Raw genomic sequence first — 13,209 nt, 5'->3', positions numbered from 1 at the left:
TGCAGATGTGGCCTAGGAGTTAAAATCCTCCGTGACTCACACTGCCAAGGTCGGAACAGTTTGTTGCCCACCTCATCCTCCGCCCACATGACTACTGCCCCCAGTTAAAATTGGGCTTTAATATGTTCATCTGAAATTCCTTGTCCATTATTCTAGTGGAGGTGTTGACAGGTTTAAAACAAATAAACAAAAAGCAGAATTCTAGCTACAAATAAATTCACATATATTGCATGATATACACCAGACTTAGGAGTGAAATCTGAATAAATATTAGGATGTTAGTTTAACCATCATCCAGATTCATTGTAAGCGCATCTGGGTAAGAGGTGGAAAATCCATATTGCTTTTTAACAATGCACCTATATCTAGATTGCTCTGCAAACACTAGTATGTACTGTAGTTTTGCCCAATTAGTTTATCGCCCAGAACCAACCTAAGCGGAAGATGTTAATAGTAAGCAAGCTGAGCGGAAAAAAAAACACAGGTTCACTCTGGTGTCAATAGACAAGTGTAAACAAAGCAATTGTTAGTTTGAAGTGCTGAGCCTCCAGTATCCCTCTGCCTGTTACAAAGAAAGTTTTGGTATGAATAAATATTAATACTGTGCCAGTGTAATTGTAAGCCAGGAAGCCTAAGAATCATGAGTCTTTAGTTAACAAGGCAATGACCAGCTTCCTTTCAAAATAGCTATACATTTTAGTCTAAAAGCCAGTCCCATGTGGGATACATCCAATTACAAATACAAAAGATATTATTAAAAAATGAATTACAAAGCAACAGACACGTTCTGGAATACTGCTGTAGGAATGTAGCCGTCATCTTGGAGATTCTAAAATGCTGCACCTCAAATCTTCCTGTACGATGTTGTTGGACTTGCTTAGGTCATCGTGATTCTTTGTTCCCTGCCCCAAATGCAGTGATAAATATGTTCAGGAGGACAATGGCCCCGACTAGGAGCGTGGCAATTTTGTTCCACAGGTTGGCCTTTTTCTGGTTTTCAACTTCATTCACGTTGGTTTTTGCTGTGCAAAAATCATCAGCATGAAGACATTAAGCACATTTTTGGCTAAAAACACTAGTTCTTGCCATGACCATCTAATACATACTATAATGTAGCACATACTACATAGAGCTTCATCATTGAGTGAGAATCATAATATAGAACACCCTTTCCGCTATGCCAAAGCTTTACTGCAACACATCAGTAACAGATAAAATATATAAAAATGTCCTCTCTGTAAAATGTCTCTAAACATTAACACATTCTCTAAAGTAACAGACATTTTTATGGCTGTATCACTGATTAAGCTGCATGAAATGCTTCACTTGCTCTCAATATAAACAGACTTATAGCTTCCAAAGACATCAACATAGAGCGGGTCCACTGTGCAGTTTATCATACAGGTAAAACCCTGTTACCACTCCTCTTTCATGAGATAGTGATGAATCAGGGCGCATTAATAAAGGGTCACCCGGTGTGATGTTCTTTTTATTCTATACTTTTATAGGTTTGAAATTGATTCTAGTAAATGGTAAAGGTGTCGATTTTAACGTTTGGCACAAAATGGGTAATCGGCAAGTGAAGTGTGTCTATTACATGCTCGTGGTTACTGTTGTGAGGTAACAGGGTAACATGCATCCGGCAAGCCGTGTGCACAAACCAGCACCTGAGTGGAGCTTGTCAGTTGGGGAGGGTGGAAAATCAGTTAGCTCCTCCTATGAGTTGGCCGACAGTTCGGGCCTTTGGAGGCACCAGCAACCCACCACCAATTATTATAATGAGGCCCAAAGCCCAATTTCAGGTGAGCCTCGGGCCACCAGCTTCTGGCAGCTAGAAACAGGCCTAAACCAATTTCTAGGCCTAAGTTTCTAAATGACATACCTGTTGAACCTCCCCCTGAAATTAAATAACTCTACATCTGCTGCTGATAATGCAGCACCCTCGTGTAGTCAGGCTTGCTAAACTCATCCAGTTCCTTAATGAGGTTATCAGCTGTCAATATATGGAAATAAGTAGAAGAAATAGATTTACTTACCAATAAAAATAAGCAGTATAAAAGTCACAACCTGAACTGTGAGAGAGAGACTAATCAGGCAAATAAGAGCAATGTAGTATTTATATTCTTGTCCTTGTTCGATAACTGTGACCAGCTGTGTTGCATTAGACAAGAATAAGGCAGCATCCAGCAAGCCCTCTGCCATGCTCTTTATTGTGGCATATTGGTTGAAGTTGAGTGAAGACATCAGTCTCGTAACAGTATTCTCACCCTATGGAACATATATAAGAAAAAAGGTTATGTTAGACAAACGATGAAACAGCCCAGTGATCATGGTGACTCTTTGGCCTCGAAATTGGTCCATACAGCACTCATTTTTTTTGGCACCAGGAGGGGTGGTCATCGGGGGTCCGTGTCGAGACATAAATTATGCATCCTTTACCCACGTTTGTTTGAGGCCCCTTTTCTAAGATTGGTTTGCCCTGAGGCAGACGGCACCAGCGGAAACCAGGCCTACGGATCACCTACTAGGCCCAATCTACCAATAAAGCACCATAGCAACAGCCAGCATCAGATCACATCAAAGAACTTTGTTAGCTCAGTAACCCATCCACCCATACAGGAATGTCAACCCACCCTGTACTTCCTGTCTGCCACATTTAATGTGTTACAACTCCTGTGATATACTCTGGCACCATACTTTATTAATTGGATGAAAATAAAACAATAGATCACACCTGAAGTAAGAAGAAAGGACTTGCGTTCCGAAGTGTAAAATCCAAATACTGCAGTTTACTAAAATGTTTTTTAAAAACATTTGGGGGGTGCTGTGGATGAGAAATGGAGTTGGTTGGATTATTGTGACAGGGGAAATGAAGCAATGTAGGGGTAGCCTGCGAGGGGTTACTTCAGCCAGTGAGGAGTTAGGGGAAAGTAATGGAAACTAGTGGTGAATTGGAATGAAACATGAAGCCAGTGGTTAGGGGAGATGGGGGGGTGGGGGTGCAGGAGAGGGGGTCAAAATCTTGTTCATGGGGGTGGGGGGTGGAGGGAGTTGAATTCTTGCTGTGGGGGGGGGGGGCTGCAGGGGAGGGAGGTTGAAATCTTGCTCAATGGTGTGAGTGAGGGGCGTCTCCGAGCCGAATTTGTGTTCAGCGGATGAGAGTTCAATTTTGTTCGGTGGCGAGTGTGAGAGTTGGCAATGCAGTGGAAGCATGCAACATTGAGTCTGTGGTCCAATTTCAGCATCTTCAAAGTGGGTGGGTCTATGGAGAAGATGTCACCTATTGTGGAGTCCCAAATGGGGTGTCACAGTGCCACAAATCTTAGAGGGAGGGGAGGGTGGCCATTCTTGGAAGACTCAATCAGGTGTGATGGAAATATGTGTGGCAGGAAAGCGCCACAGGAAATGTTACTAAATAGAATAATTTTGCATGATATAGATAGATACAAACTGATATAAACTAGCTGAACCCCTTTAACATCCAGGTATCCATTAGTATACTGTAATTAGACTATCTGAATGATCACAATTAGATTACAGAATGTAACTTACTCAGATCAATCCATTGCTCCCAGTATATTATTTGTTCCACAGGTTATTTTTCTCTCATTGTGAACTGGCAGCTTTTAGAGTAAGGGTGAATACGTTTTTGAGAACAGAAGTATTTTCAATTTTGCACCCGGCAACCGCTTTGAGTTCTCCAGGTAAGGCTACAGCATATTTCAGATGCAATTCACTTCTGACTGCCATCTTCCTTCAACCTTACCTGAAAAAAGCACCCCTTAATATACCAGTGCGACATTGTGCATTTTCCATGACAGAAATAAAAAGCATGAGGAGGTGGAGAAACACTGTCCTAGAAACGTCAAGTTTCCCCGCTGCTTCTGTCTTTGAGAAGTACTGTTTGTCCACTGGTTGCCCTTGGCTACAGAAGCTAGGCACCACCTGTAATATTTCCAGATGTTAAGGGGGCCTAAGGAGAAGCAATTCTGTACAAAATTAGAAATAGTATGGAAATATTTTTTGTAAACAACTTATCTACAGTCTTGCTGCTTGTTAATAAACTCTAATGGAATCTGCAAAGCTTTCAGACACTAGTTTTATTTCGATTCTACAGCTGAGAGGTTAAAGGTCACAATTTTTATGGAGCATTTTCTAGTAATTAGTGATGATGTGACATCACCAGAGGATCATGCTTTTTATTTGAAATTCCTTTTTATCACGTCTCTCTCTTTAACATCCTTTTAGGTTCTGCCACTAATTTATTGCCAATTAATGCTGAATTGTGCTCCATGTGGTACTGTGAACTGATACCAACTCAGAACTACAGAGATGCATCTCATTTGAAAAGCACACAAGTCATCTCCCTCCCAAAACTAAAATACTCTTCATAATCTTACATTTTTGTGTAGTTACATGTTATTTTGTTACAGATACCGAAAAAGAAATTTATCTGATCCTGCCTGTGGGGACAGGCAGATCAGCTCGTTTCCGGTGAAGTGCTACATCAGGAATGTAACAATCAGCTCAACTGAAATAACTCAAGGATGATGTAGATAAAAAAAAACCCTGAATGCTGGAAATTGGAAATAAACAAATAAAATACTGGAAATGCACAGTCGTTTGGTCAGCATTCATTTGAATTGAATGCAACATTTCATCGGATTCTCATATGAGTCTTTAACATGTTGGTTTTCTTTCAGATACTGAATTGAGACTCTATTTCCAGCATTTACTATTTTTATTTCAGAGCAGAATTCTGTACTTTTTTAATTGGGAATGCAATGTATGAGATGCCATTTAAAAAATGCAACAAAGAAGCATGAATCTGCTGCGTTATAATCCAGTTGGTTCCATTTTAGCTGGAATGACAAATACATTAATAATCCTATCATGTCTATTGCAGTTTCATGTGGTGCCAGGGGATGGTGGAAGGCTGCAGGTAGCTGGAGACATGCAGCTAAAGTCCGCTCAATTCATCCAGATTCAAAATACTGACTCTCTGCAAAGCACAAATAGCACTAATCTTATATTAGTTTGAAATTCAAGTGGATCTTTTTACTTCTTGTTTTTTTTTGTTGCTTCTTTTCCCAACAATTTCTCCCCTTCACCCCTGAAGGTGTTTGACTCCTTACTGGGTTCAGTCCCACAGTGCTGGGTGCCCTTCAATGCCTTGCTCAAGTGCCATTCTTTATGTATGAACCTCGGCCCTGAGTGCTGTGATGCAACTTTGGCTACCGTTCCATAGGCATGAATGCCCTTCAGTGCCGTGACAATGTGTGAATGTGGGCACTGACTGTTCTCGGGCAATTTTCCACAAAGGCCTCACAACCAAGCCCAGGCCTGTCCACACATCCGCATTTTGAGCAAGAGTCATTGGCGGACGGCATTCAAGAGTGGGAATATTGGCTGACTTTCCAGTGTCTGACCTAGGTACACCAAGACCAACTATGGCAGCCCTTATTTCTCCCTGGCTGAGTCTGGCTAACTCAGCATTGGTTAAAAATCAAGCTTTCTCGTGCTGCAGAGGAACCACCACAGTATCCACATAACGTTATAACTCATTATTTTTTCTCCTCTAGATAACCCAAAGCAAAATGGTACTGGAATGAGGAGGGAGAAAGAGGTGAACGGCCTTCCACCTCTGCTGAACCAGCCACTTCCTCACCCATGCCGTCATTCGCCTTTTCTCTCACCTCCCCAAAGAAATCCAGCTGGGGATGTAGATAGTTTCAATGAGGGATGTTTGCTGGGTGAGACACCAGACATGTGCATGCCACAGAGGTCAGAGGTGAATGTGGGATCTGAGCGTGGGGAGTGCAGGCTCTGCAGAATTCAGCAGAGTCTGCCATGTGCAATTTGTGACCAGCTTAAATTATAAAAAGGGTGAGACTTCTTTTTGATGGTGGTAGACTATTATCAGAAAGTAATCCATGTGTTGTCTGACATAATCCAGACACAATCTAACCAACAGTATTTGCTTTTTATGCCTCAGTGGAGAGTGACTCAGTGTTAAAAAAGTCAGAGGCTGGGATGGATTTCCAACAATGACCACTAGATGGCATTGGATACATCAAAAACAGAAAGAAGATTGTGCATTTTTCAACATATATATATATACACATTTAATAAAGTAGTTCCACAAATGTTTGCTAAGCCTACAATGTTCCTTTAGTCCCATTTATATGAAACAAGTTAAGACTTGTTAAAATTTATTTTCATAGTGTCTTGACTTTAGCTTATCAAGCCACAAACACATTTAAATCCCAGCATCATCGAAAAAAACGAAAGACTTTTTATATAGCGTCTTTCATGACACCGGACATCCCAAAGTGCTATACAGCCAATGAAGTACTTTTGAAGTATAGTCACTGTTGTAATGTAGGAAACACGGGAGCCAATTTGCCCACAGCAGGCTCCCACAAACATTAATGTGCTAATGACCAGATAATCTGTTTTAGATATGCTGATTGAGGGATAAATCGGACAGCAACTTCCGGAGTCCGCACATGGGTAGTTAAACACAGAAATCTGGACGTTGCTGTCTCATTTGCCCTTCTCCTCCACAAGCTGCGCTACACTCAGCAATAGACTCGGCATTGAAATTCATGTATGGGCATGAAGTTGCTGTACTTACCCACTAATTACCCACTAAACATGCCAGAAAAAAGTTAGAGCTGGTGCATTCAGGAGCAGGTGAATTTTTAACAGCATGATAAGCCTTAATTATTGCCAAACAGCCTATCTGGCAATGAAAATTTAATTTTACAAGTGCAGAGTCTCATTCCTTCAGAATTTAATTATTGTTGGAGATTTCAAAAAAATTAAAAATTAAAATAATTCTTTTTACTTTTTCTTTCTGTCTCTTCTATCTCTCTCTTAATCCCAAATTTATTTCCCTCCCTTTGCTTTCTGTACATGATTTTACAATTAATTAAATATTTTAATTTATACTTCCTGGTTTAGACTTTGCATGTTTCAGTGAGGATTCTTCAATCTGATTGGTTGAAGAGCCAGACAGTTGCTTTCCTGACTCACACACGCCCCAGATCTCCTGCAGAGGGCACCGCACTGGATCAGACGCCCAATGACAGCAAGCTGCTGCTCAAAAGCCCGTAAAACGTCTGTGGGCAACTGTAAGCATAGTGAATGGTGAGCACGTTCCTTCGCCACTGACTGCAAAATCCAGGCCATTGTGTGAGAGTCCTGACACTTAGCATCAGGGAGTGGCCATTCCATCACATGGCATGTTCCTGGTCTCAAACATGCAGCTGTGAGGGGAGAGCAAGCAGAGGCTGAACACTTCCACACAAAAAATGTTTAGGGGTATTCACCCCCAGGTCACTTGCTCCTTAGACTCGGAGACAGAACAGCTTTGTTGGAGTCATGCCAACAGGTTGCCAGCCCCCACCACCAACTCAGATATGGATGTGCACTGTGCGGCAAAATCAGGAAACGGGTAATTTAGGACACTGTTCTTTATCTCTCGCACTTCAATCCAGCCCAAAATCCATTTACATTCACTCAAAGTATAATCTCTTAAAGCCTCTCTTAATAGCTTCATATCATCGTCCTTTTTGCATAAGCATTTTAATTCTAATGATAATATGATAATCACTGAATCATAGATGCCTCCCCACTTCCACCCAGAATAGCTGTTGACCATGTTGGTTGTCTGACAAATGGAGTAAGGAAGCAATCCTGTATTAGTTCTAGAAACACACACTCCTCTTGATGAAGTTTGAAAGGCAACAGAATATGTCCAAATTCTCTTTAAATAAATGAAGCTACAGTCAATCAGAGGTCCCCCGCAGTGTTCTTCAATAGTTTGTATTATTGCATGGGCACGCAGGGCCAACTCCACCGTACAGCTGCAATGATCTTGGCTCCAAAATCAATCACATTTTATTGTTTCCGCCAATGCATTTTTAAAAACTTCTTGTAATTTTTATTAAATGGATCTTTACATCTCAATTTGCATAATGTTCCTGAACTCTGACTGGAACAATGGCACAAGGCCAATTATTCCTCCTTTTGCTGCTTGCTTTACTCTTGCCAGTTTATGCCCTTTAATCCGCAGTATGCTTTCTTTCAGCTGGGGAGCATCAAATTGTGTGTAATTCTCCTCTTGTTATTTACAGTCACATGGAAGATTCTGGAGAGTGTCTGGAATGTATTTGGAGGTGTTTTCCATAAGGAACAGAAGCTACATAGCATTAAACAGAGAATAATGGACACCCAAAAGCGATTACAGGCTGGAATTTAATCGCGGGGTTCAGATGGTTTATACATAGAATAATAGACACCTGGAAGCCTTTGAAGACTGTAATGTAGTTCAGGAGTTTGGAAGATGTTATTAAGTGAAAAAGCTTGAGTGGCTTGTGGACATTAATTGAATCCTAAGGTTAAAAAAATTGTAGCGTTTCAATGTTTGTCTCCTGTTTGGAGCTGACTTTGTGCTGGCAGCAGTTAGCAGTGTACATAATGACCACAAGTGCCCTGCACAAATTATTGGTGCTTTAGTGCGAGTACCATTGTGGTCCGAAAGAGTGGGTCTTGCACAGATGGCTTCAAGCCAAATGTAAATCTGTCAGGCCTCACTAAGGGCCCAAGTTTCGAGCCGCGCCTAGAACGGCGCAGTCCCGACCTGGACGCCCATTTTTCGCGCCACAAAGTGCGCCTTAAAAAACCTCCAGATTCTCCAGCTCACTGCAGGTCCTCTGGCCCTCGGCGCAGCGCAGCAGGAGCTGTAGGGGGCGGAGCCAGGTCCCTGCGCTGAAAACAGTGCCGGGACCTCTGCACATGCGCGCTACAGTGGGCGCGCAAGTGCAGTAGCTCCAGGCGCCCAAAACTGTGTGGGAGGGGCCCGAAGCACGCAGCTCCTAGCCCTGGCCGAATGGCCTCACTGGGACTGCGTGAATAAGGCTCCTCCCACGGCCAGCTCCTGCTTCCTCCCGACCCGACTCGACTCCCGCTTCCCGCCTCCGGACCGGACCCGACACCGACCCGACTCCCGCTTCCCCCCCGCCGCCCCCGGAACCGACCCAACCCGACTCCCACTTCCCACCCCCCCCCCCCCACCTCCGCCTCCGGACCGGACCCGACACCGACCCCGACCCGACTCCCACTCCCCCCCCACCCCCCGCCCCTGGACTGGATCCGACCTGACCTCCCTCCCCCCAACCTGACCTCCCTCTCCCTCTCTCCCCCCGACCCAAACCGAACCGACCTCCCTCCCACCATCCCCCCGACCCGCGCTTCCTCCGACCCGACGCAACGCCACCTATCTGGTGCTGGGGACGGGCCCTGCCCGAAGTCTCGGGCCCGGCCCGTTCAGCCTCCCTCCCCCTTCTCCTTTCCCCCCCCTTCTCCTTTCCCCCCCTTCTCCTTTCTTTCCCCCCCTTCTCCTTTCCCCCCCATCTCCTCTCCTCCCCCATCTCCTTTCCCCCCCATCTCCCCTTTATCCCCTTCTCCCCCCCTTCTCCCCCTTCTCCCCCCCTCCCCCATCCCTCCCCCTGCTCCCCCATCCCTCCCCCTGCTCCCCCCCTCTCTCCCTCTACCCCCCTCCTCCCCCTCCCCTCGCTGTCAGAAACACAGACACTGACAGACAGAGAATGAGAGACACACACACACACACTGACAGAGACACACGGGGGGGGGGGCATCCCAGCACGCTGTTGGAGGGCTCCCGGTGCTGCAGTCGGTAAGTAGAAAATGTTTTATTTATTGATTTTTTAAAAAAAAATTATTTCTTATAAATTTTTTTTGATTGATTTATTGGTTGATTTATTGATGTATTTATTATTGATGATGGATCTTTATTTGTAAAACTGAAGTGTTTAATGTTTGTAAACTTCCCTTTAAACCCCGCCCCCCCCCCATTCCCTACGCCTGATTTGTAACCTACGCCTGATTTTCTAAAGTGTAGACAAGGTTTTTTCGAGCGTACAAAAATCTTCACTTACTCCATTCTAAGTTAGTTTGGAGTAAATTTTCAGTGACGAAACTTTGAAAACAGGCCTAAGTGGCCGGACATGCCCCCTTTTGAAAAAATAATTCTGTTCCAAAGTGAAACTGTTCTAACTGACTAGAACTAGAGCAAACTAAATGACGAGAATTCCGATTTCTAAGATACTCCGTTCTACACCAGTTGCTCCTAAAAATCAGGAGCAAATCATGTGGAAACTTGGGGCCATATATGTCTCTTAAAAACGACATCTTCTTGGTCATTCATCTTAGCAAGTCCCAGCTAATTTACATTTTGACTCACAGCCAGCCTGACAAGGCCCACTCTTTGGGACCTCAGCAGTAATCTCACAAAAGCACCATGAAAATGTGGAGGGCACTTGATCATTATTCACACCGCGAACCACTGAACATGGTACAACTAGCGCCTGTAATGTGAGATGGCAGCTGTTCAGAGTTAATGATTGTGATATCATAGGTCTGCATCTTTCAGGAAATGTTCTGCAGATGATTGTGTGACTAGTTTCTGCGCAGTAACAGGAGTCGCAGAGGAAAGTTGCCCATATACAACCCAGAGAAATAGCAAAGCTCTCAACAGCTTCACAAACTTTGGCATTGCCCACAAAAGGCAACTTAGACTTTCGTGCCTGTGACAAGAAAGAAATAGATCTTGTCATAACTTAAGCCAAACATTCAGTCACTTTTAAAGAAAGAAGAAAGATTTGCATTTATATAGCACCTTCCACAACCACCGAACATCTCAAACGTTTTACAGCCAATGAAGTACTTTTAGAGCGTAGCCACTCTTGTAATGTAGGAAATGCATCAGCCAATTTACACACAGCAAGTGCCCACAAACAGCAATGTGATAATGACCAGTTAATCTGGTTTTTTGTTATGTTGATTGAGAGATAAATATTGGCCAGGACACTGGGGATAACTCCCCTGCTCTTCTTTGAAATAGTTCCATGGATTCTTTTATGTCCACCTGAGAGAGCAGACGGGGCCTCGGTTTAATGTCTCATCCAAAAGACGGCACCTCCGACAGCGCAGCAGCCCCTCAGTACTGCACTGGAGTGTCAGCCTAGATTTTTGTGCTCAAGCCTCTGGAGTGGGACTTGAACCCACAACCTTCTGCCCCAGAAGTGAGTGTGCTACCCACTGAGCTACAGCTGGCACTTACAGCAACAAAAAATACTCAACAACACAAAAGCAGTTTGCAACAGTGATGAATTTAGAAATGGGATGTGAGTACTAAAGGCAATACATTTATTTTCCATGGGGTATCTAAACCCACCCTCCTCCCCCCTTCTCCACTCCCCCACCCCACCAAAAATGTGTTTTTTTGACATTTTTTGGTTAATTTTCCAACATCTTGGAGCCTATTGTAATTTTTCCATTCCAGCCAAAAATAATTCAACATGGAAATATAAGTAATTTAAATATGTAAATCAATCAGACATCAATACAACTTTAAAGGGCTCAGTTCCTTCATCAGCTATCTAACCCCAGTTACATCAAGTTAATTTGTGAATTGGAATCTTTTGCAACATACACCGACAATAATCCCAACTGGAAGTGCATCCGAAACCGACAAGACAAAAATGGCTTCTATTGTACCGTCCAGTGCCCAAGGCAGCCCAGAGCCAGGCAAGTGGTCATCTCAATTGACACTCTTCTGGTTTGACTATTTTAAACAATTTTTATTTTTAAGTAGCTTCAGAAGGTCTAAGAAGGACTCAATATCACCAAGACAAAACCTTTGAACTGATTTATGATGACAGGGTGCATCAAAGCATTAAATATCCCCTTTTCCATGCTGATGCACGTTCCAAACATATGTCTTACGGTTTCAAAAACAGAATGAGGCTAGAAATGACTGTTTTTGTGATACAGTACCAGCAGACAAATGCTTAATGCTCTGTCTGCAATTTTAACAGCCATTAGCCATTTAAAATAAATGGGGTAATGTCTCCATTAAAATAGCTGTCAGAGGAATGTCACATGAATGCATTAAGCATTCCTAGCTATTATCGGCAACAGTAAATTATAGTCTGTAATGCTCTTTGGCCCTGCAGGAAAGGTTTTTTTACTTAAAATAAAAATCCTTACACACTGAAACTATTTTTTATTAAAAGCTAAAACTCAAAAAAACATGGTTTGCAGGAACAGGTGTGGGGAGTAAACCTTGGTGACCACATTATGAGTGAGTAAACGACTGAAAACAACTTTCAAAGTTACAGAACATAACCAGATGCTGCAATTCACCCATCACACATGTACACTGCAGGAAAATTCCAAACATGGCAATCCAAGCATATGTTTTAAAGTTCATCTCCACTCTAATCCTACTCCCCATTGTAGTTACACGACCTGGGAATTTTGTAAGTGCAGTGATAGTATTGATCATATAAAGTGAAATAATCCTTTCACATCAGGGAACATATTCCTTATTTTTTTTTAAAGGTCTCCAACCAGTATGAATCTTCACATAAGACATCAGTGTTTGTGAGGAAAATGAAGAGTTTTTAAAAATCGCATTTTTGAAGCTTGTTTGTTGTATATAATTAATATTTGATCAAGGACTAAATAAAACAGCTGTAACTATGATTCTTAGAAACCATCAGCTTATCTTCCAACATCTCAGCTTCAACTTCTTGCACAATGGGATAAAATGACACCTCACTGAATAGTCCTGACAGCTTCCAGTCCAACCTTCCAAGTGATCTGATTGGAGGTTGTGAGTAGCAACCAATCTGGAAGACAACAGCTAATTTTTCTTGTGAAATACTGGTTCATCCACCAAATCCCAGCTTCAAAATCCAACAGTTGGAACTTATAAGGCTGTTAATGCTTGTTAATGCTGGAGAGTTCTAAAGATTGCTGAATAAGATCATAGGAATTAGGAGTAGGAGTAGGCCATTCGACCCCTCGAGCCTGCTCCGCCATTCAATAAGATCATGGCTGATCTTCAACCTGAACTCCACGTTCCTGCATTACCCCCATATCCCTTGCTTCCCTTAATATTCAAAAATCTATCAATTTCTGTCTTGAATATACTCAATGACTGAGCATCCACAGCCCTCTGGGGTAGAGAATTCCAAAAATTCCCCACCCTCTGAGTGAAGAAATTTCTCCTCATCTCAGTCCTAAATCGGCGATCCCTTATTCTGAGACCCCTGGTTCTAGATACCCCAGTCAGAGGAAACATCCTCCCTGCATAGAAACATAGAAGCCCTGTAA

At 42.9% G+C, this 13,209-nt stretch overlaps 1 protein-coding gene across 1 annotated transcript in view; it reads right to left on the bottom strand.

The window, feature by feature from the left end:
- Positions 1-882: 882 nt before the first annotated feature.
- The window catches only part of LOC139281547 (ninjurin-2-like), a 240,650-nt gene continuing 228,323 nt past the window's right edge, over positions 883-13,209 (bottom strand). Inside the window, exons 2-3 of the mRNA XM_070901712.1 lie at positions 2,037-2,268; positions 883-1,022 (exon numbers count right to left, since the gene is read on the bottom strand). Coding sequence (XP_070757813.1) covers positions 883-1,022; positions 2,037-2,268 — 372 coding nt within the window. The remainder of the gene's footprint in view (positions 1,023-2,036; positions 2,269-13,209) is intronic.

Source organism: Pristiophorus japonicus, chromosome 15 (assembly GCF_044704955.1).
Source record: "Pristiophorus japonicus isolate sPriJap1 chromosome 15, sPriJap1.hap1, whole genome shotgun sequence".
Lineage (NCBI taxonomy): Eukaryota > Metazoa > Chordata > Chondrichthyes > Pristiophoridae > Pristiophorus > Pristiophorus japonicus.
The sequence above is the reverse complement of the archived record's forward strand: the minus strand, read 5'-3'. Positions and strand labels throughout refer to the sequence as shown.